We start from the raw sequence: 25581 nt of genomic DNA on the forward strand, positions 1-25581 counted from the left end.
TCAAATGGTTTCAAATCAATTTTGAATCAACGTGATGATAATGAAGATTTTTGTGCTACTTCATGTGCATAAAATTTTTAAATATAATTTCAACTATCCAGTTGCTCTATAAATAAAAACAAAATCAATTTTCAACCCAGAATTTTTTTATGTTCGGACTCCACTTCTAACTCATGCATCTTATTTTTAACGCATGAGTTCTACTTTCAACTCAACATATAACTTTTAAAGCATGAGCTTCACTTTTAATCTTGCTCATAACTTTTAACACAAGGCTCAAAATTTTAGCCCATATCAATTCTTAATTCATGGTAAGAAGCATTGATACATGAATAATTTTTTAAGAACAAATTCATCAAACATATCAAGAAGGCGGATCAAGTTTTGTCAAGAAAATTCAGTCAAAAGGGGAGATTTGTTTAGGTTTTGCCTTGATTTTCTTACCTTATTTAAACTTTATTTTTTTTCTCAAAAAAGACAAAACATTATAATAAATGATTTTACTTTTCATGAAATAAAATATATTTTTCTTTCATATTTGGAGATCAATATATTGAAGATCTATCTTCTCATATCCAAAAAATAATAACATCTACAATGTAGTCGTTTAAAGAGTCTTGATCATGAGGAGATTACGTATAAAAATGTTTTGTTTTTCATATTAGTATTATCATATGCAGTTTATCTGGACAAACCATAGTAATAATAATATGTTTTAGTATAACTTTATTTGTCATTTAAGTTACCGTTGTTTTGATTGCAATTGTAGACTTTCGCATGACGTCCTAATCACTTTGAACCCAACAAATTGTTGACATTTTCTCCTCTTCCATGTTTTGAAATTTTTAGGATTTGAATTTCTGAATAATTTGTAGAATAATCAGAAATTGTATTAGTCTTGTAGGATAAATGAGTTTTTTTCCAAAATTGTTTTTGATGCATTTTGATTTGCTTTTTCTTTTTGTACTCTAATAAAAATATGTAGAAGTGAACTCATTTGATTTTTTGTTCAAGTGATTCTTCTCCGTCAATGATAACAACAAAGATGATACTGATGATGGTGGTATGATGCTAAGCTAAAAGATTGAAGGATTATATGGAAAAGAGGTGTATCAAGAGATGGTGGCGAATCAATTTGCCTAATGAGGTTCTAGGTAATCCTGGATTGAGAAGTTCAACTGGGAAAGACAAAATTAGGCAGATGACTTGTAGTGATTTAATTTTTTTATATGTTCAATTTTATCATTTTTCTACGGTTGAGGGAAAACTTTTTATAAGGAAACAATTAAAAATATTATGGAAAAAATAAAATATTAAAATTCATGAATATATTAGGGAAAACATTACATATCATTATGAAAGAAAGGAACAATAATAACAAAGTTTAAAACAATATGTTGAGAATATCCAGTAGTTCACAAGAAACAATATCTTGTAAACTTCTGTTTCCACACTACACGCTTGAACTAAGTTGGAATGTTATATATTCATGCTCTTACTACCCAGAAAATTCACATGAAGAACGGTTTATGCAACCAATTACTCGATTATCTTACTCTTGAAGTCTGTCAAGAAAATTCACATGAAAAACCTACAAAAATGATGAATCTGCCTAATCAACTGATAACTAATTATCTATGAAAACAAAACCACAAAAATTAAATACAACACAAAGTAGCCTGTTTTTGTGTTCCTATTAGCAAAAGAAGCATCCCTTACAAGACAACTTAATGAGAGCCCTCTTCTAAGGGATGAATACTGAGAAGAGGGCTCTCATTAAGTTGTCTTGTAAGGGATGCTTATTTTGCTAATAGCCACACAAAAACAAGCTACTTTGTGTGATATTTTAGTTATATAGATTTTTTTCATGGATAATTAGCTATACGTTGTTTAGGCAGATTCATCTTTTTTGTAAGTTTTTCATGTGAATTTTCTTGACGGACTTCAAGAGTAATATAATCCAGTGTTGCTTGCAAAAACTGCTTTTCATTTGAATTTTCTTGGTAGTAAGAGCGTGTATATAATACATACCAAGGTAGTCCAAACATGTAGTGTGGAAGTAGAAGTGTACAAGTTATGGTTTCTTGTGAACTACAGGATATTCGAGCGTATTGTTTGCAACTTTGTTGTTATTGTTGCTTTATATCAGAATGCTATGCAATGTTTTCCCTGATTTCGTCATGAACTTTAAAAAATCATTATTCCTTGAACTGTTTTGAATTGTTTCATTGATAAATGTTTTCCCTCAACATCAAGAAAAATGATAATTTGAACATATAAAAAAAGAAAAATATCGATGTCTGGCATCTACCCAACTTTGTCTTCCTTAATTGAACTTCTCAATCCAAGATTACCTAGAACCTCATCAGGCAACCTCAAACCTTGCCTTAAAAATTACTTTTTTAGTTTGGTGTTATCCCCCTTATTAATTCAATGGCTCTCTCATTTTAGCATCGATTGAAAAATTCTTTAGTTTGTTAGATGTATTCTTGTTATTTCTTCTTTTCTCTTGGAGTGGAGAGAAATCTCAATCTTAGTTACGCAGTCTCCTTACTTTTGATGCCACATCTATGTCGGACTCTTTAATAATACACTACTTTCGTCCAATCCAACAAACACTCATTGACATTTCAGATGAGTCCGAGCAACATAGCTCTCAAGGTTGTGGTCTAGCGGTATAGACATTTAAGTGCCTACATTGGAGTTTGTAGGTGAATAGTTGAGGTGTACTGAAACTAGTTAATGACATTAGTTTTATGCCTTAAAAATAGGGTGTAAGAGGAAGAGAAAGTTGAAAGATAAATTTAGTTTATATTTGTTTGGTTTGCAAACAAATAAAATTATGAATGCAAAAGAGACATTTATTTTCTGCCTTTCTTTTCTTTTGAACGAGCAGAGAATTTACTGAGTAGTTTTTTCTTTCAGGTTAAAGGAATTATTTTCTAATATTTTCCTTTTGTTTTTCTTTTCTTCCTTAACCTATTTTGATTTTAAAAAACATGATTAATATATCGAATGTACTTTGTATAGGATCCCCTTCGTTTTTAGGATTTCTTCCTTTATTCAAGTAAATAAAAGGTTAATGGCGGTTTGCAGATAATGAATTCTCTTCATTATTATTAAACTCCTTATAGTTTATTAGTAACAATGATATTTGATCGGTCCGTAGGAATGTAACTATGGTCAGTGAACTAAAATCATAAGGAAGGAAGTGGACTCAAAAGACTTAGACATGGCTGGTATCAATGTAGAGTTAGATAAATATAGGATAAAAAGGAAGAAAAGATTCATACAACTGATAGCTATGAGTAGAAAATAGGTGTTCGGCTCATATGGAATTTTTTTTAAAAAAAAAATTGATAATTGTATACCTATGCCTATGTTAAATTCAAAACACTTATCATAGAAACAATGTCATTTGAGTTGATTAGATTAAAACACTAGAGCAACATTAACTTTCGTTTGATCTTCTAAGCTTTATTCTCAACATTCTAAACCGTCTGGAATTCCCTTTCTTCCAGATTGTCCCACCATATCAATGCAGGGACAAATTCTCAGTCTACTTTTGTGAACACACATTCAAATGTGCAATACAAACATTTTATTCATTCTTCAGGTACTCGATGAGAACAAATAATAGTTTTAGTGTCTACACAAAATTTACTGACAAACAAGGAATTAACGATGAACAACAACAAACAACCTACTGTAATCCCATCGGTAGGGTATGAGGAGGGCTATCTTTGAGAAGGTAAAGGTTGTTTCTTATAGTTCCTTGCCTGAACAAAAAAATTAAAGAAAAAGGCAGTAGCGACAAGCAGAAACAAGAAGAAGATAATAATATATCGAGGCTATCCAAACAACCGGTAATGATACAAGTCTATAATTATAGGAGAACATTAAGAATGATATTAATACTATGAGAAAGGGTACTTACGCCTACTAAATTTCTACCTTTATTCTCGACCTCCAGGACATCTTATCAAGGGTTAAATCTTTGGTGAGCCGAAGATGAGATTTAATCTTCCTTTTACTAGGAATTTTAATTATCAAATGTCAAAATAACTTTAGAAAAATGCACTTTATTTTAAAAATAACTAAAATATATGACAATTTAGTTATGATAAACATATATAAATATACTACAAATCATTTAAAGAATCCTACATAGGTTAGAAAAAAAATTTAGAAACCTCTTTACAGTAATTTGTTATAATGTAAAAATATCTTCCTTGATTAATTCCGATAATCTTTTCCTTTTCACTAGCCAAATACAAAAACAACAACATAACTAGATGCTCGACTAAAAAGAAATGTTCATTAGCCAAACACTCCTATAAAACTTATGTACAATAAATGTGCATACACATCCTCTTCAGGCTATGGGAAGTATTTTCTTCCCATGCTAGTGGTTCATGAAAATTATTGCTATTTTGATACATACATGATCCATCAACCGGTGCAACCAGAAACTTTAAGTGGAAATACACTTCTGGTTTCACTTACCATGTTTGTACTAACTTATCTATACTAAGGTATGCCATTTAGAAGATAAAAGTTAGTGTATACCAAAAACATATTTATACACTCTTAGAAGAATATATATGACATATGGGAAATAAATATAGAGAATATGCTCACTTTAATTGTGTATTTGACATTTCGGAGTGTGATAACTGATCAATCCTTTGAACTGCTATGCTGGGAGCAAAAATGCAGCAACAATAATTACCGGATACTCACAAACTTATTATTTAAGTACAATAATACAAGAACTGCTATGCTGGGAGAAGAAATGCAGCAACAATAATTACCAGATACTCACACACTTATTATTTAAGTACAATAACACAAGAACTGCTATGTTGGGAGCAATAATGTAGCAAATGTGATACAATTAACACTAATATAAAGATTGTGATACAACAAAAATAGTAAATGGGATACTTATGAAGGGATTGTCTTCATTAATGGCATTTTTGTGTTTAAAAGTTTTATCCTACCATCTATCACACATGTATTAACATGAATTCTCACAAAATTGTGCAATGTTTAATATCAAAAATAGATATCAAGATTATCATATATGAATCTTAGAGACATGTAAAGAAACCTAAGAGGTTGTTTGGTTACTGGTTAGAGTTATGCAGGTATTACCTATACATGATTTAGTTATGCAGGGTTTAGTTATACAGGTATTAGTTATGCAGGGTTTAACTACGCAAGTATTAGATATGCAGGGTTTAATTATGTAGATATTAGTTATGCAGGGCTTAGAGATTATTGTACATGAACTATTAACAAATGAATGTTAAACTTGTTGTAAATTATTAATATTTATTATTTACAAAAAAATAATACATGTTAATAAAATGTGAAATATATTGAATAATATATAATATTATTATTTGATTAGCATATGTACCGTTAAAATATATACAATCAATTTCTAATATTGAAAAAATAATGTATATTTGCATAAATCAATCAAAACGGTAAGTATATAAAAAGAAATAAAAATAATCTATATATAGTAAAAAAATAAAAACAGTACACGTTGATAGGAAACAATAAAGTTTCAAATAAAAAAAATTAAAAGAAATAAAATTGGTGTAAATATAAATTAAAAAAATGACTTATATACAGGAAAACAATAAAGTTTCCCACTAAAAACAATAAAATAAATTAATATGATAAATATGTAATTTATAACTTTAGTACATTTATGACTAATAAATTATGTTGGTATTAATTATGTAGGACTAAAAAGATGCAACAAAAAATGGTATAAGTTATGTTGATTTTTCTACCTAAAAGAAAAATTCTACCAAACATAATATAACTTAATAAACTATTTTATACATGAACAAAATGTAAGTTATAACATAACCAAACGATCCTTAACTGTATAAATCCATATAAGAAATTAATTATATTAGAAAGTAGAAGCAATTGAAGATGGCTAAGAGTTACATACTATACCAGTCCGCTACTGATGTTTCATGGTTTGGCTTCACTAGCATCAACCTCCTCGTGTCTCCAGGAACTAAGTATTCTCCCAACCGTAATATCCAAACAATTTGCCGCATCTGTAATCTTTCGCGGCTTAGTCTCATAATACTCCTTAACTAATTCCCACAAGAATTATTTTCTAGTACAGATATATTTGATGGTGTCATACAGTAGAAATTGAAGTATAATTTTGTAGTCTGAGTTTCCATCCTCTAATCCGTGTTGAGCTAACGAATCTGCATCATCCTTATCGGAGAAAGTAAGTCAATTATGTAAATTCTAATTATCTTAATGAATGATTCATGAGGAAAAAGTTCAAGTAGCTAGGGTTATCTCTTACTCACACACAAATACAACGTTACAGAGAGAAATGAGTAAAGGGGAAAGGCTGACTAGTGTTTGAATCACTTCACAATGAGGGTTTGGGAGAAGAGGAATGGTTTTGGGTGAAAATAATTATGATTGGGCTTTATCCTTTGTATGGAAAATTCTAACAACCAGATATTGGGGCTTTTAGGAACCTGAATACTATTAGGTTGCTATTGTTAAAAAAAAAACTAACATTTACCATGTAAAATTTTTTCTCCGTTATATATAATTTAGAACAACTTGAATCAAAATATATCGTTACAAAATGGTCGTTAAAAGTCAGATTTCTTGTATTTATAGCCATCCAAACCCAAGAAACTCCTTATATTGTCTGGAGATGTGGGTCTAGGCCGATTTTCCACCACCTCTAGCTTTTGAGTATCAACTTTTATTCCCTCTCCAAACACAATGTAGCCTAAGAATTCCACAAACTGAAGACGAAACTCGCACTTAGAGAACTTGGCATATAATTATCTATTTTTTATAGTCTAGAGAACTATTTTGAGATGCCTAGTAGGTTCTTCTTCATTCATTGAATAGATTTGTATGTCATCAATGAAGATCATAGAAAAAAATATTGAATTAAGGCTTGATCACCCTATTCATAAGATATATGAATGTTGCATGCGCATTACAAAACCCAAAGGACATGACCAGAAACTCATAACGATCACAACGAGTTCTGAAAGTTCTCTTTTGTATATCACATTCTCTTAATAGTTGTTGATGGTAGCAAGATCTGAGGTCTATTTTTGATAAAAAGGTAACATCCTAAGGCTGGTAGAAAATATAATCAATTCTAAGAAGAGGATACTTATCTTGATGGTAACCTTGTGTAACTAGTGGTAATATATACACATCCTAAGGGAACCATCTTTCATTCTCACAAACAAGATCAGAGCACCCCAAGAAGTGACACTTTGTCAAATAAAACCCTTATCAAGGATATCATTCACCTGATCTTTAAGCTCTTTCAACTTTGATGGTTCCATTCCATATGGTGAAATAGATATAGGACGAATATCAGGAAAAATGTCTATGACAATGACTTTTTCCCTTAGGAGGGACTCTGAGTAGATCATCTAGAAAGACATCAGGAAACTCTCTTACAACTAAAACTGACTGAATAAAAGGTATCTAACACTAGAGTAATTAACTTGGACCAAGTGATAGACACACCCCTAAGAAGCTAACTTTCTTGCCTAAATGAAACAACTGTTAGGCACTACTGTACTACTTTCCTTTTCTAAGACTTGCTCATTGGGAATTCCGAACATAACAACTTGAATTATACAATCAATGAAGGCATAACAAGAATGAAGCAAGTCCATACCTAGAATGACATCGAAATATACCATGTTTAACTCAATTAAATTAGCCATGGTGTCTTTGTGATTGATGAAAATGACACAATAACAATATCGCCACTCAACTAGAATAGATTCCCCAAAATGTGTATAAACACAAGAGGGTTCACAGAGTTTGTCAGGAAGAACATCAAACTTATTTGAAACATAAGGAGTCAGAAAATCTCTTGGGTCTAGCAAAGCATAAACATTATGAGAAAATACTTTAATTATACCAGTGACAACTTCTACAGAGTGCTTCTGCTCTAGGAAACTAGTGATCGCATAAATGCGGTTTCCTTCTATGCCAGTACCGTAAGTAGCTTCCCTAGGTGCATCTATGTACGGTGGAGAAACTAATGAAGATTAGGCTATATTGACCTGATTCAGATTAATTTTCTAGTTTTTGGGGCGCTCTTTCATAAACTGACCCTAATTTGAACACTGGAAACAACTTGACTGGTAATCACGATACTTACTTGGGTATGTTCTATCACACCTAGCATGTGCGTGAGCTTAGTTACCTCCTTGTGCCACACTACCCTGAGATTGGGAATTTGTAGCATTGAGGTTTCTGAGAATGTTAACCATTATACTAACCTTTGCTTAAGGGTGCAGGTGCACTAGCATATGATGTAGTTAGTCCATTTTTCTTTCACTTAAAGGATGAATAGTTCACATTACTTTTCTACTGTCCAGACTCATTTCTTGTCTTAGCCTTTTAATTTTTGAATTCCTCCCTATCCCTCTAATTCTCTTCCTCAACCTGTTGGACATAAACCATTAACCTAGATATATCCATATCCCCAATTAGCATCGCTTCCCCGCCCTCATTTATTGATAGACGGGACAACCCAACCACTAATAGACATCCTACTCATCATATCTGCATCCATCTCCGAAACATAACAAGATAGTTGGGTGAACTTCAACCCCTATTCATGAACACTCAATAACTCTATCTATCCTGCTTAAGAGTGAGGAATTCTCGTACATTGGCTTCTTAGTTCTTGGAGAAAGAAACACCCCAAGAAGGCCTGCTAAAAAAATACCAAAATCACAGGTGGTGCAAGATGCATCCATGAATTTAACTCATTTAAGACTATATTTTTGTAGATTTAATGTCCTTAATTGAATATGTTTTCTCAATAAATGATTAAAAACCTTAAGTTTTAGGCATTTAAACTTGAAAACACAACATGGACGTAATAGAGCAACAAGGAACAAGGTAGTTGAAAGAATGAAGAAAAGGCTACCTAAGGATTGCTTAACCCATTAGAATAGTCGCTAATTGTCCTTATTCTAGCCTAATGTTCCATTCTGTTAAGCATAAATGGAAAGCATCAAGCCGGAGGTGAAAAAAAGCAGGCGGCATTTTGCGAAGTAGTTCCGCGAAGCAGTACTAGATCACCCAATCATCTAGAAATCAAAGATCCCAAAGGCTAAAGGAAGAAAGTTATGAAATAAACAAAATGGCAGACCACTTAGTTAACCGATGATCCCGATTAACAACGCCAATTGATCCTTCATAGTACATATTTTTTATAACTTTAAATACTCATTGTGACTTATAACTTAATATCAAAATTTTATCATTTAGACCTTGTGTTTTAAGATAATTCTAGGTTTAGTTTTTAGAGATTTTGTGATACATTGCTCTTGATCTTTGATGATTGGGTTTCCAACTCAAAGAAATGTGTAGTGGATATCGAAGAATCTTAATTGTAGACTCGTCTAAAGACATTTTTCTATCATACACAGTTTATAGAAATACAAGTGGGCAATTATTTATATCTCTTTACTATGTCTATCTAAAACCCCAATTCTCCAGGTGTGATTATGTGAATATAGGTTGAATTTACTTTTGGGTCTTTCTTATTAATAGTTTATTTGTTGTTTAAATTTTATTTCATTAAGTAGTTGTGTATGAACTTAATGGGATTATATTTGCAAATATAATTTCATCTTCGTGTCTTTGTCTTGCTCCTGAAAGAGGTTTTAAAAACAAAACTACTTAATTGATAGATATAGTTATTGGGTTGACATGGGTTCAACTCAAGAGAGTAAATCTTAAACCTTCTCCCATACATTCAACTCGAGAGAGTGAACGGTCTAGGGCAAAGGCTGAGCATAATTGTGACTTATCGATGCGTGAGAGAAACTGATTTGATTCAGGTTAACTTGCGCAAAAAAGAATTTACCCCACCAATAGTCTAGCTTAGTCACAAATTTAGAGAGATTTACTATAAATAACATGTCCATGATTGTTTATTTGAGCCCACATTCTATCAAATCCCAAGAATACTATTTGCATATTCGTATCTCTATTTAGTTTTAGTTTATAATTGCTTATAGACCCTCCAAGATAATTGACACTTCTGTCACACTTTGAATTTATTATTTTTTCATTAATAAATAATTTTACTATGACTAACATGAACGGACATATAATTGTTTATTAAGTATCATAACCACTCTCTATGGGATTCAACACTTAGAATTGGATGAAGTGTCTTGATACGTCAAGTCAAAATAGCGCCCCTTGCAGGGAGTGGTGCTATTTGAGAATTTTTAGTGAAGTTGAATTTTGTTCTTATTAGTTATAGTGATACTTAACTTATTTTTAGTTTCGCTATTCTTTATGTTGTTGTTTTTAACCATGTGTTTAAGCATGGGTATTGGAAATAATGGCTAATTAATTGAGATTGATAATAAAATGGAAAGGGGCCTCTCTTTAGTCCTAATAATAACCCATCTTGAAGAATTGGCCAAGAAAATACTAGAAGTAGAAATAGGATGCAAAAGAAAAGGGATCTACATACCTCCTCAGGAGTACGAATCATGAGAGTAGACGTGTCGATGATACGTTATTACTCATTATTCAAAACGTCATTGAGTAAGATAGAGTGATGCAAGAGATGACTGAGAGTGTTGAAATGCTAATTCAGATTGTTGGCTCTCACTCTAAATCAGCTGCTTGAGATCCTAGGGACTAATAAGTTTCCTCTTCTGTCCCGACTATGCAATATGGTTCACCTAATTTTACTAAGGTTAACCCCAAAAATTGAACGTAAATTATGACTTGCATCGTGCCACGATGTTAACTAAGACACTTCTTGGACGCAAACCAAGGTTTTATTGATTTAAATTGTTATGTTAGAATAACGGTGTGCTAACTTAGCATGTTAAAGTGTGAAAAGTGTTGAAAAGGAAGAATGGCAAGCTAAAGATCTAGTTGCTGAATATGTGAAATGGTTGGCAATTCAGAATGCAATTGGTTATATCGTGTTGCCCGTTTGCTAGGCCTCTTTTATTTGAATAGAATATTTTATTACCTTTTCGCATTTATGATCACGTCACCTTTCTCTGTTTTAAATTTGGTTATATTTTGTTGGGTGGTGCTTACTTGTCGTGTAGTGTGGTGCGTTGAAGTTTGAGTAGCATGTATTTGTCCCAAAAGATGTATTTTGCTATGTGATAGAAAGAATGAAATCATTTTGAATTTTTATATCGTCAATAGGCCTAAAATAGAAAAACAAGGAGAAATCATAGTATCCCGGGGTATTTGGTGTTATGGGTCTTGTTTGAATTTGACTAGTGTTTTGTTTGATTTTGTGTTTAGGGCTTGCGTGGTTGAATTAAAGAAGATGTGTTGAGAATGGGAACATTGGGTCTTTTGGCAGGTAGGACCAGCTCCTCGAACCACTCAGGTGTTCGCCTAGTGCCATCATCTAATCGTGAATTTCATGTTGTATGTGTTATTATTCTCTATTACTTTCGGTAAAAGACTTGGTGTCGGTGAAGACAATAAGCGACACACCGTAAGACTTCTTGATCGCCCTTTGATACACTCCTGAATATTTTTGCATTGTAACTTTTGGTGGTCTAGACCTTGCTCGTCGAAGGGTGTCGATGATTAGCCGCAAGGACCTTCACATTGACAAATTTCAAAAATATTTGAGACAATCCTTTTGGTGAGACCAGTTCATCTAGACAAAGGGATTTCTCGACTAGAACTTTTCTACGAAATCTAATTAAGTTATTCTTAACATTTTCTCAATGTTTGCATAGTTGGCTAGACCAATATCGTAGAAAGAAAAATACCACCCTAAAGAAAAGCAAAAGGGATTACAATCAGCTGGGATGCAATTGAATATAGGGTGTGGCGAAATTTATGCTACAAACGTCACCGGTTCTAATAGTGAGGGTGAGCACCAAGAGCCTCATATTGCATTATCTGACGATGAGCGAGAAGCAGCACAAAGGGCAAAGCAACGATTCAGAAGGATGAATGATCCATCTAGCATCAGGAATCCTCAGCATACTACTTCTCCTTTTCTATTTTTCAGTACTAGCAGTGTTCCTTGCACCAATGGTTCAGGGGGCCCCTGCTACGTGAATGAAAAATGAAATTGAGGGGTTAAGGACAATTCTTGAGGAAAAGCTTCTATCCACAGATGAAGTGATTGATAGGTATCCAGAGATCATGAGTTGCCTCATGTACCATGATTTTTAGATTTTCACAATGCCTCCTGGTCCATATATTCCTAATTGGTTTCAGGAGTTTTATGCCTCTTATGGGGCTTTGATAGGAAAGAGGAAAAAGCATGCAACAACATTCAAATCGGTTGACTATATAGTCGTCTGGGAAAAACGGGTCAAGTGAAACGATGATATTATTGATGCTATCCTTGATCATTCTACAGACATTGGTGATTAGTGCAAATACATGATTAAGACTAAAAGACTAGACAAAATGAAAGGTTTGTTAGACCCGCTGATCTCATTAGTCGACACTCCCAAGCTACTCGAAGATGGTATTGTTAATGAAAAGAAACACCTTAATGTGGCAACACATTATTGGTTTTGTTTTTTCAGTATTACAATCATGCTATCTCAAAACGAATATATTTTCCAGCATGCCAGAGCACCCTTTTAGGATATACTATTGATAGCACTCAAATAATTTTAGAAATGACAAGAATGATGTGTAAATAAGGCCCATATCCCCCACTAATATTTGGAAGATTGAAAATGAATATCTTAAGGATCATGCAGAGAAGAAGTAGAAAGAAGCTCATGTGGATCCTTCCTCACTGGTGGAGCAGACTCCATAATTGCAGAGGCAATTCTACCCACTCCGACCATTGGACCTTTAGGAACATCGACTGCTACTACTATTCCTTCTAACAACCCACGTTTTTCTTCTGTTGCATTGACAAACTCCGATCACACAGGCATCATTACTTCGGATCGGAAAACTTTCCTATTATGCCAATTATTAGGCTTACACAATTGAGGACTCCATTTGGAGCAAGATTAAGACCACCCTAGCTGATGCCATCTAACCATTGAGCGAGGTTATTTATGTCCTTGCGTCAAGAATAGAGGTGTGCGAGTGTGGACAAGGGGCCATCCTGGAATTTACAACGTAAAGGCCACTATAGTTGTGTTTCATAAGGATGTATATCAGCTGGAATCCACCGATATGTCCATGGTGTTTGGAACGGTAGAAATCCCAGATGTGCTACAAATGCCTCGGGCTACCACTAGAGATGAGGTTAGAGTTATGTAGAAAGATGAGGAGATAATTAAGGTAGCTGAAGAACTTGCAAATGAAGGTTTGACGGAGTCTGAAGAGATCATGGTAGAGTTGCAGTGCAGGATTCCCGTCTAGTTCGTTTGGTGGTTCTGAGGCTACACTGGGCACTGATTACCAAATCTAGACTGATGCACAGAACACTAATACCCGAATCATTCGCATTTAAGGACAAATGATAATTATTTATTGTGGGGTGAGGCCCACCTTTTTTGTGAATATTGATGTTCTATGTTTTGTTGCTACATTTGGGTCGGTATGCTTAAATTTTTGTTTAATACTACTTTTTGTGGATGTTGAGCTTGTGGCTCCTATTTTCAATTGCAAATGATTTTGACCCTTCAAAAATAAATTTTGCCACCTCTTGTATGTACTCGAATCCGGGTGTTCATTGGCAAATTTGACGCTCAGTTTTGATCAATAACGATGACTTGAATAATACCTGTCCACCAATGGGAAATAAAAGTCCTATCTCGCCTCACAATCAAATAAACATGAATGTGCTCTATGATGAGGCCAAATGAATTGCATAAACAATATATGAAATTTTTGCATCTTGTTGTGATTAGCAAAGTATTAAATTGAGTTTCTTGCGAAGAACATTGCGCACTAGCGGAAGTACGGAGTGTTTTTTGACTTTGATGTTGATGCCTTATGTGATAAGCTTATTATAAACCATCCATGTTGACACCATGAATTTTCCCCTTTGGTCCGGTTGACAAGTGATATGATCTTATGATATGATCTTAGGCAACTTTGAAAAAGTGTTAACCACTTTGACATATAGTTCTTTGGTGGCCTAGCTTGTGAGTGTGTGAACTTCTTTTGAACAACACTTGATCCTTATTGATTTGTAATCCTCTTGATTTGTGGTTAATTGAATAGCTAACTCAGGCCAAAATCCTAAGTTGGAGGTGTGGTGAAAGGAGAAGGCCTGCCTAGAACTACAAGAAAAGTATCCTTTAACACATGGTGTTTAAAATAATGTAACCCATACATATATTAAAAAAATGAAAAAGAGAATTAAAAAGACGTGGAATGAAGTTATGAAAATGTAAGAAGAAATGGTGTTTGCGAACAATCCATGAAAATTGAACAATGGGATGACTTATGAAGATGAAAGAAAATGATGAAAGATGAGGAAAAGAAATGTTGGGAGCACTACATTTCATGAGAATAAAGTTACCTAAGCAAAATGACCATACCTTAACACTCAACCCCATTACCAGCCTTGAAAAGACCTTGTTGATCTTGAGTGAGATGAAACAAAGGTTGAGTGGAAAATACATGCAAAGCTATTGGTAAAATCATACATTGTGTTCATCTCTGTGAATGAGATCATTTTGTTTAAAATGCTTGAACCATTGTTTGTAGAAATACATAATTTTTTGTGTAAGGGAATTTGATCACTTTCGTTCAGTTTGAACTTGTATAAAAAGCAAGTATTGTGAGCTTGAAAATCTTTGATAATAGTCTATCACAACTTGAGTCTTTGAGTATACAATTCATCCTTGCATGATTAAGTTTAGTCTTGTTGTGTACACTCATGATTGTGTTTTGTGTAGCGTTGTTTGAGATATCATTTTTGATCAATTGAACTTGAGTTTTACTTGAGCACAAACAAAAGTTTATGTTAGGGGGTGTTGACGAGTCCACGATTTTTACTCATTTAAGGATATATATTTGTAGAATTAATTACCTCAAATGCATATTTTGTCTCAACAACTAATAAAAAACCTAAATTTTCAAGTATTTAGACATGGAGATAAAGCAATTACGCAATTGAGAAAAAAGGAACAATGTAGTTGATAGAATGAAGAAAAGATGACATGAGGATCACCTAACCCATGAGGCGAGTCTCCAAATGGCCTTATCCTCGCCTAACATTCTAGTATGCTAAGCACTAATTAAAAGGATCATGTAGGAGGGGAAAAGGAGCACTCCACGTTAGACCGAGCAGTTCGGCAAAGAAGTACTAGAATGCTGAATGATTCAGAACACGAAGAGGTTGAAGGTTAAGGCAAGACGACGATGGAATGTACTAAAGGGCGGATTGCCGAGTCGGTGATCCTGACTAACTACACCAAAGATTCTTCGCAACTTAAATTTTTGAAAACAATAAATAATCATTGATACTTATAGCTTAGTATAAGATTTCTTTTATCGAGACTTTGTGTATTGAGGTAATTCTAGTTTTAGTACTTAGAGCGTTTTTGAGACATTGCTCTTAAGCTTTGAAGACTTGAAGGTTTCCGACTCTAAGAAACTGGAGGTGTGTATTGAAGTATCTTAATGGTAGACTTGTGTAAAGACATTTTCTATCGTACCCAATTGATGCAAACACCAGTTTGTATCAATTTCTATATCTTTACTATGTCTAAACCCAATTCTTGGGGTGTCATTATGTGGATATGGGTTGAATTTACTATTGAGTCTTGCTTATTAACAATTATTTTATTGTTTAATGTGATTTCAGTTAGTAGTTGTGAATGAACATAACGAGATTATAGTTGCTAGTATGATTTCATCTTTGCGTCTTTGAGTTGCTCGAGAGAGGGTTTTTTAAACCAAAACTATTGAATCAATAGGGTGTGGTTATTGTGTTTATGTGGGTTTAGCTTGAGAGAGTGAATCCTAAACATTTTCCCCCACATTCAGCTCGTGAGAGTGAATGAGCTAAGGCTAAGGGTGGTCATAATTGCGGCTTATTAGTGTTCGAAAGAAGCCAATTTGATTCGGGTAACTTGCTTGAGAAATAATGCACCCCCACTGAAGTCTAGATTATTCAGAAATTTATACATATTTCCTATCAATACGATGTACCATTTATTTGAGCCCATATTCCTATCACATCAAAAGAATCCCGTCTCCATATTTGTACCCTATTTTATTTTATAGTTTATAATAGCTTACACACACCCTTGATAATTGACACTTGTGTTACCTTGTCACTCCCCAAGCTACCCCGAGACACAGACATGTGACCTAAGAACACAAATGATACGAAGCTAACCCTACTTGCATTATCATGAACATAATAAATACAAAAAACTGATGTGAAAGCTAAAATATACTTAGAATGAAAATATGGGGAATACCAAAATATACTAAAACTAATATATATGAAAACTGATGATTTTAATATGAAGAAGTTATTAACTCAATACTAAGTTGAAACTAACTCTTTCTAAAATAAACCTTTAATTTACTAGAATTGTTGGGACAAGCCCCTACTAAGTCTAGAAAAAACTAAAACTAAAAGACCAAAATTCTAAAAGAAACTCATGACTATTGTCCTCAGAGAATGAGGACTCACCAGTTATATTGCTGAACTGGAGATCATGAATCTATCTAAGCGTGATTTGGATACTGAGTACTTGAAATTACGTCATGAGAAGATGTAGCGCGCTTATGCATCAATACTTGAAAGGTACTGAATATGTATGATAGAGTAAAGCTGAAATAATACGTAGTTGAACAAGTACAAGAGCAAGTAAAATGTTTTTTAAATCATATATTAAACTCTAAGCTAGATGCATGCAATGACCAAATTTATAACATGCAGAGACTGAATACTAAGTGAACTTTAAATATGTTCAATGCAATAAAGTTTGACCAAATTGTGTGAGATACTAATAGCCGATAATAAAACCACATGAGCTAAATGTGGAGTCTGATATATATGCCCCATCAAGAGCACCCAATATACCTTGGCAGAGGTATAAAAACATGTTGGCGTGATCACTTAACTGATGCCCACATAGGGGACTTACAAGCTACTTGGCTAGTAGTTCTGGGACTATATTGGAACATATATTTATCTAATTTGTGATGATCTGTTGTAATTATAGAAACTCTATGTTTAATTAGGATAAGAGAATCAAGAAGTGATAGAAAACTAGGGATCTAATGGGTGAAAGGAACCCACTAGTGAAATCCCACATACCTGGTGATGAAACCAACGGAGAAATATTTAGATTTTGGGGCAGGAACTGATGGAACCTTGTTGCATTCTTGAACTAGAGTACTTGACCTTTTTCTCATTTCTTTCGTCTAATTTTCTAAGTTTTCATTTTTGATTTTGACTTGCGTAAAATCTTGTTATGTTTCTAGGCTTAAACTGACTAAAACATGATGATTTAGGGATTAAGCGGCATATCTTAGGGGTTAAAGGAACTAGGAAAAGACCAAAAAACCCTGAAAATTCTGTTCTCAGACAAAATGATGACCTGGACTAACTGGCCTTCATTTAATCGAAGGTTCGTCGTTGGAGTCCATAATTCGGATCTGCTCGGTAGGCCTTTACTAAAATGAGCATAAACATTTAATTGGAAATTCAATTTAAGCAAACTCGGTAGATATGGAAAGATAACTCAATTATCTATCATTTCATAGGTCTTCGAATACATAATTCATTTTGCTCTAAGAGTTATGACAATTTGAAGTTGACCCAACAACATTTTCCCTCTAACTAAATGCTTACTTTCACATACGGTAAGACCTACAGACTGTAGATCGTATGATAGTCCATGCTGGTAATCTGTAGTTCATGTTAGAGGCTGGGTAACTGGACTCTCAATCCACAGACAAAGACCACAGACCGTAGTTTGATTTACAGATTGTAGATCTGTCCATAGATCGACACTTCGTCGATTTTCATGGGCTGAGTTTTTGGAAAGTTTCAGTGGCAAACAATAGATGCACAGTTTGGGCCGTAGAATAGACTACGCTCCGTCCATAGTAACCGTCGATTGCACTTGTTGATTTTTGAAAAATTTATTTCTGGACTGTTTTGGATACGGGTTGTTACATACCCTATGAATTTATTATGTTATCATTCGTATATATATTTCTCTATGACTAACATGAAATGATTTGTACTTTGCTGTAATTTCTCATAACTACTCTCTGTGGGATTCGACTCCAATTCACTAAGTTGGGTTATATTTTTCACTAAGGACCATCAACAATTTGAATTGAATGAAGTGTCCTGATACGTCAAGTTAGTGAATCCTTAGCTCGATTCTTATTCCATTGATCGATTAAAATCTTAGACACCCTTTATTTCGTATGCAACTAATTCCACCCTCTCAGCATCATCAACATGCATGACATCAATTACCTATGCAACTTCAGAATAAAGCTTTCTCTACCCTTAGTAGTGCTTGAACTAATCAAATTTGAAGGGTTTATCCTCAAGAACTCACGAATCCTTGAAGTATCAACCTCTTATTTGTTTCCAAACATGGTTGGTAACATCTTGACATAGCAACCTTATTGCTTCCCCCAACTAAATATTAGTGACTTCCATCGAGGGTGCACCTTTGGTGCATTTGGTAATTCTTATTCTCCAACATTACGCCTAGTAGAACGACCTCTCACAAGTCTTCCTGGAGGCATGATTAATCGAAAAACACGTGTAAGAACGAATTAGAAAAACAAACATTTTAGAGATCAACTCTCACGCATAAAATGTGTTTGAAAGAAGTTATAAAATTTCCTTAAGTGTTGCAGCCTCCTAATTATAAATGTGGCGCCTTTCACACCAAAAACTAGGAACCTACAGATTAAGCTTCATAGACTCCCTAGGACTCTTGAACTTTGTGTTCTCATACCATGTTTTTCACTCCTCACGCCTACACCCTTGGTGGGACTGGTAATTGAGAACCATTGATGTCCTCAAGTGAACCCTTTTACAGGCTTACATACTCAGTTGAAGACTTAAATATAAGAAACATAACTCATGCAATTACTTAACAAATAATAAATTAGTGAAAATGGATGGTCAAGTCATAAACGTATGCAACTTAAATAAATAAGACTAAAGAACTATAACTATCTATCTATGAAGTTTCTAAACCAAAGAGGGATGTTGGGACAAGACCCCTGATCATCCTAACAATGATATAATGAAACAAAATTAATGGAGTCCTCCGGAATGCAAAGAGGCTCATGAACCGAGTCTGACTGCTCAACTGGATCAATGAGGCGCTTGGTGTTGATTCTAGTTATCTGTGTCTTTATCATAAGACAATGTAGGCCAAATGGTATTAGTACATCAAATGTACAAGTATGCGAGTTGAAATGCTAACCACAACATAGTCTTGATAAGAATCTGAAAGGAACACTTACCTTCACTTTACTCAACTCCTGAATAACTTAACTCAATTTAAATCAATAAAGCATATAAAATATATAAAAGCTTATAAGACACTGGAAACAATTTAGTTCCTTAAATAGAATGCATTAGGAAACTCAACATCACTTATATTATAAAGTATTATAGTTAATGTGAGAGCTTCTATAAATGACAATTACCACTATAATACTAAATGGTGATACAACGTCTTGCCCACACTACCAGATCTGTCCTATACTTTGTTTTCATATATATCGCCTAAACTAAGTGATCCACTAGTCTATGCTAAAAACTACATAAGGAGTCATCTAGAAAGTATGATCATTTACTACCCACGTTGGTTACATGGTTTATGGAGACTTGAGTTATTTTAACTCGTGCCCCATATCGGGGCTCAACACTACTTCAAAAATTAACTTAGCTCATATGTTTTCTAAACAAAACTTATTTCTTTGGTTTGAGATTAATACTCAAAACTTATTTCAAAAACTCTCTTGGAATTGATGTTCCCTTTATTGCTTAAATGTGAAAACACTTTATCCTATATAGGAATATATAGTCTCCATATGCTTATTTGAAGAAATGAACCTCAAGTCTTTACTCCTTGCTTAACTCAAATCTTAAGTCTTAAATAAAAGATAAAACATTTGTGAAAGATTTTTGAAAACTTTATAAACTTTTCTTGACTTGATACGTAACCTCTAGACTTGACTCTTAGCTTTCCTTGAATTGCATTATGGATTAAAGGATTGTGATCTATGATACGAAAAATCTCATTATGTTTAGGAGTGTTTGTACATAGTTAATAATGCGCATAGATCTAGACATCATTGTTTCAGTGTTAGTCTGGATGCGGAAATGTATTGAACTTTTGGTTGCAATTTTTTTTTAGGCAGAACAGTCCTTCACAGCTCCGTGAAAAGAAGAACTTTTCTAAAATCTAAGGAGTAGGTCTGTGACAGAGAGCTAGTGTCCAAATTGAGCAGACTATATTTCTTTTTCAATTTCCAGCCCCAAGTAGCCTAAACTCGGTTCTTTTCCCAAAAAAAAAATTTAGATTCAGATTTTTTGTATGAACCCAACTCCAAACAACTCTATAATTCTACATAATGATCTCAAAAAATTCTCAATCTCAGTCCAATTAAAGAATGACATCAAATTCAAGAATACATACCAGAAAAATCAAACATCAAAACTCTTTTAGGATGAACTCATGCTGAAATAAACATGGTTGGCATGTATTTGAACAAATCCAACGTTATGAAAGTCTCACATACCTTGTAGGATTAATTCCTTGGGGAAGTCCATAACCAAATCACACAATCTTGGTGAATCTTGAGTTTGTCTTCTCCTTTCTCCACTTTTCTCTTTTCTCCAACCCTTAACATGAATTTCCAATAGACTAAACTGATCTAATTCTTATTTGATCTTAATTAAACTAAAAATATTGAAATAAAATAATAGGTTACAAAAAACACAATAATACCCTTCAAAAATCCGGATTGGACTTTCCTTGTTTAATCAACCCAACTTTCAATGGGCATAACTCTCTCATATGAACTCAGAATCCCGCAAACTCCGTGGATTTGGAAAGAATATTCCAGGACCTTTCCTATGATATTTAGAAACAAACCATCCTTAGCGTGTATTAAGGTCGCTTGAAGATGAACAAAAAGTCAACTTAACATACTTAACTTATTTGTAGATTCTTATGTTCTTTCCAACAATAGTTATTCCCAATTCTTATGTTCTTCCTAGTAATTTCAAATAGAGAGATGTAACAGTCTGAATGTCCAAATAGATGATTTGTCTTAATTAAGGAGAATGAGGAATATGAGTGTGAAAAAGTAAGGGGAAGAAGAAGAAGAGAGTGTGAGGGGTGAGGATGAGAGAGATGTGTCTCCTCATTATGAGGGACAAATTTTATTTTTGGAGGGATCGGGGGTATTTAGGAGTCTTAATTACTAATTCACACGATGTGGTATAAAGGTTAGAATTTTCTCAATGATAATTGATAATGGTAGTTGTGCTAATGTCATGGAAATATTTGGGATTCCATGCACGAAATGTAAAGCCAATTACAAGATTTAATGGTTGAATGAATGTGGGGAGATTAAGCTAAGTAAATAGTGCTTGATTTCCTTTTGAATTGGAGAGTATTCTGATGAAGTCCTTTGTGATGTTGTGCCACTGCAAGTTTTCCATATTTTATTGGCCCAACCCTTGCAATACGATAGATATGCTTCTCATGATGGGGGGAGGAATAAGTACTCTCTTGAACATAAGGGGAAATAGTATATTTTCTTGCACTATTAACTCCTTCTCAAAAGTATAAAGACCGACAACGACTAAAAGATACACCGGGAAAACATGGAGAGGGATATAAAAAGAGAGCCAAAACATTGAGAGAGAGGAAAAATTCAAGGAGGCGAGATAAGAGGGAGAGCAAAAAACGAGGAAAAAAAGGAAATTTGTAAGAGGAAAGAGGCAAAGGGTGAAAAAATAGTGACTTATTGGAATCATTTAGGGATATATTTTGATAGTAATAGTGTCCTTAAATGCCTATTTTGTAACAATTACAGATTAATAGCCTTGAGTTTTAGGTATTTGAATTTAGGCAAAGCATGGTCACTATTTGGAATAAATAAGCAAAAAGGAGTAAAATAATTAGGAAATGAAGGCTTGAGAATCGTCAAGTCCACTTGGACAATCACTGATAGGCATGAAGACCGCCTTTTGTTCTAGTGTGCAATACATTAAAGGAAAGGATGAAATCGGTGGTTAAAAGAGTAGTCAGTGCATCTCCAAGAAGTTCCGCAAAGCAATACCTTAAAAGCTAATGATCCAGAACATGCAGATATTTTTACTAAGTGCAAGACGGCGATGAAGTAACCAAAGGATGAATCGCAATCAAATCAGCGATTATGACAAATTGCACAGAGTCATCCGCTGCAACACTAATCTTTGAAAATTATAAATACTTGTTGAGTGTTTTAGATTAATTTCTAGAATTATAAGACTATTATCAAATATTATTAGATTTTTTATTTTTTATAGTATTTTATCAGTTTTTAGCTCTATGTTTTAAAGGGTTTTTCGAGTATAACTTTAACACCTAAAAGGTTCATCTCTAAGGATTTGGACTCGGGTCCCTTCGATTTTTCATTATTGTCTTATAAAAAGAGTTAAATTCATACCCATTAGAATGCAATCACATTTTTGTATACATTTTTACCTTTTGTTCATATCTTGCTAAATCCCCATTTCTTGGGGTGCGATTTTGTGAATAGGGGTTAAATTAGTTGTTGGGTCTTGCTTGCTAATAGTTTATTCGTAGTGTAATTGTGATTTCGTTTAGTTGTGTATCAATCTAATTATGTTGTAGTTGCAAATATAATCTAATATATGTGTTTCTAGCTTGTTAGAGAGAGAGGTCAAGAAACTAAAACAATTAAATTGATGGACGGTATAGGTGGGTCAACATAAAGTTCATCGAGAGAGAGTGAACTCTAGTCTCACACAACACACTCACCTCGAAAGAGTGATTGGGCTAAGGCAGAGATTGTGCTTCATGCAGAAAGTGGGTGTCCAAGAGGATCTATTAGAAAAGGGGTAACTTGCTTGAGAGAGAACTTATCCCCCTTATAATCTAGCCTAGTCGCATTTACTCTATAAATTTCTATCAAAAGAATGTACCGAATAATCTCATTTATCCTTATTCCTATAACATCCGAAGAATTCCCCCTCTCCTTGATTTAGAACTCCTTGTTTTTTTTTAGTTACTACTTATGATAGAACTCTTATTGATAGCTGGTGTTTGCGTCACCCCTTTGATTTAATATGTTTTATACGATAATGTCTTTAGCCACAAATAGTTATAACTTTATTTACTTTTCTATTATTTATCAAGACCACTCCCTTTCAAACGACCCAAACCCTTTTTTGGATTACTATACGATAATACGATCGTCGACACTTGCATTGGAAGTTGAGTCTTTGATGACGTCAGCGATCAAAATTGCGCATCTACCTAGGAGTGGTGTCACATGAATTTATTTTAGATATTTGAATGGATAATCAGTACGGGTACCACATAGCTTATTCTTTTTGAAATCGTTAAACCTCAGGGATAACCTACTAACATTCTAACAAGTGGGGAATTATACAATTCAGGAAACGTGACTGAAATTTCAAGTAGTGCTAAAACCATGCCCATCTCATGAGATGACTAACAAGGCGCTAGTATAGAATTTCTATACGGGTCTTGGAACCAAAAAATAGAAGTATACCCGATCAATTGTGCGCGGACGGTATGCTAAACCAACACTATGAAGTAGTAGCCCAAGTCGTTGATGACATGGTAGAAGCAAACAAGAAAGCTCTAAGGAAACACAAGTAGGACTCACTCGTGGCTCAAGTACACGTTCGGTCCAATCGAGTCATGGAGTTGGAAGCACAAGAAATGAAATAGAGAAAACACTTCTCCGTTCGAGAATGCAAAAATGGGAAAAATCATGGAGGTTTGGAAAGTGATGAAGCTCTTGCACTCATACAACAAAAAGTTGAAGCACAAGACAAAATTCAAATGAGATGAAAGAGAACATTAAAATTCCAAATGAAACAACAACCTCAAACTCTACGATTATTCAATTGCAAGATGCTCATATCACCCATTTGATGACAATTCATTATACCATGTTCACAAAAAATTCACCTAACTACTCCATGGCCGACTCCGAGGATGAAGAATATTTGTCCACTTGCATCGTGCAGCAACGTTTACTAAGGCGTTGTTTGGGAGACAACTCAAAACCCCTAATTATGTTGGATTTGTGTCTTGGTGAAATAATAGTATGCAGGTTATGCAGGATGAAGCATTGAAAGTTTTAGGAAAGACGAATTCTTACAAAAAACAGTATCATTCGGGGGATGAACAAATTGGTAAGCGACCCCGATTTAGTCTACCTTTTGGCTCAAGGCAATGCTAAGATAGAATTTGTAAAATTCAGAGAACTCAAGCAACTATTGGCAAGTCGGCAACTTATTCAGCGATCCTAATCCGCACCATTATTTGGATTTCCAATATTGAATAGGAGTTCTATAAAAATTTGCTAGGGTAAGCGACAACTCATCACGTCACCGAATGGTTGGGAGACCAAAACTAACATAGCCAAATTGTACGAGAACTGGATGGTCTTTAAATTCAAAGGTCTAAATTTTTTAAGTTCCCAAGGTTCCTTGACTTCTCATTCTTCAAACTTACACATGCATGTCTATGTTTTACATTTTTACGCCTATAATGTATTTTTGTTGATTGATTGATGATTGGATTTGGATTGCATTTCCATCAAGATTCTCGAATACATCCTAATCAACCCAACAGGTTGGTTTCCCTTTTATTGAATTTTGTTCTTGAATGCAATATCATTGTCTTGTTGATTGTACTGGATCTGTCAAGTAGTACTAGAATGTTTGTTGCCTAATAACTTCTCAAATTATGCCCATAATGAGTAAATGTTTGATTCCTTAAAATTGTGCCTTAACATAGATGAAAAGTGTGGGGTATGCATAATTATTTCTCGTACTAGGCTTAATTTCAATAGTGTGTGCCATGATTTCTTTTTCTAAGGGTCGCACGATTGAATTTGGGGAATTGAGTTGAAAATGGGCCTTTTGGGATATTTGGTGAATTGGTTCGAGCTTGATTTACCACTTTGTGATTCACCTTATGTCCCTATCCTACCCTTAATTATTTGTTAATTGAATTGTAGATTCTGTAAATCTTGGCAAGAAGTCTGAAATCGCCGATTGCATGTGGCGTCTCATCGAGAGGACTCTTATTTTCCGTATGTATGTACCCTTTCTTTGTTTGAACACTGCACTCGACAAATAGCCTAAGTGGCTATGCATATTGCTGATTGGTTCAGTGAAGTGATTCTGTATTTGAACATACATCCTTCTGTTTGAATATTTTCTAACTTTTTATCCAAGTTTGGAGATATGGCTAGATCAAAGATAGCAGGGACAAACATGCCACCCAGGCACATACGGGCAGAAAGTGTCAAGACGAGCGTAAGGAAGACAAAAAATGAGAAAAAGGAAAGAACTTCCAGTAG

The 25581-nt window shown here is 34.1% G+C and overlaps 1 protein-coding gene across 1 annotated transcript; it reads right to left on the reverse strand.

The window, feature by feature from the left end:
• Positions 1-6653: 6653 nt before the first annotated feature.
• LOC138338463 (uncharacterized) lies at positions 6654-8318 on the reverse strand. Its single transcript, XM_069289427.1, has 4 exons — positions 8252-8318; positions 7737-8083; positions 7338-7463; positions 6654-6812 (listed from the first exon to the last, which is right to left on the reverse strand). Exons 1-4 carry the CDS (start codon positions 8316-8318, stop codon positions 6654-6656), a joined length of 699 nt encoding a protein of 232 aa, XP_069145528.1.
• Positions 8319-25581: the final 17263 nt, after the last annotated feature.

The sequence above is a fragment of the Solanum lycopersicum genome, chromosome 9 (assembly GCF_036512215.1).
Source record: "Solanum lycopersicum chromosome 9, SLM_r2.1".
Lineage (NCBI taxonomy): Eukaryota > Viridiplantae > Streptophyta > Magnoliopsida > Solanales > Solanaceae > Solanum > Solanum lycopersicum.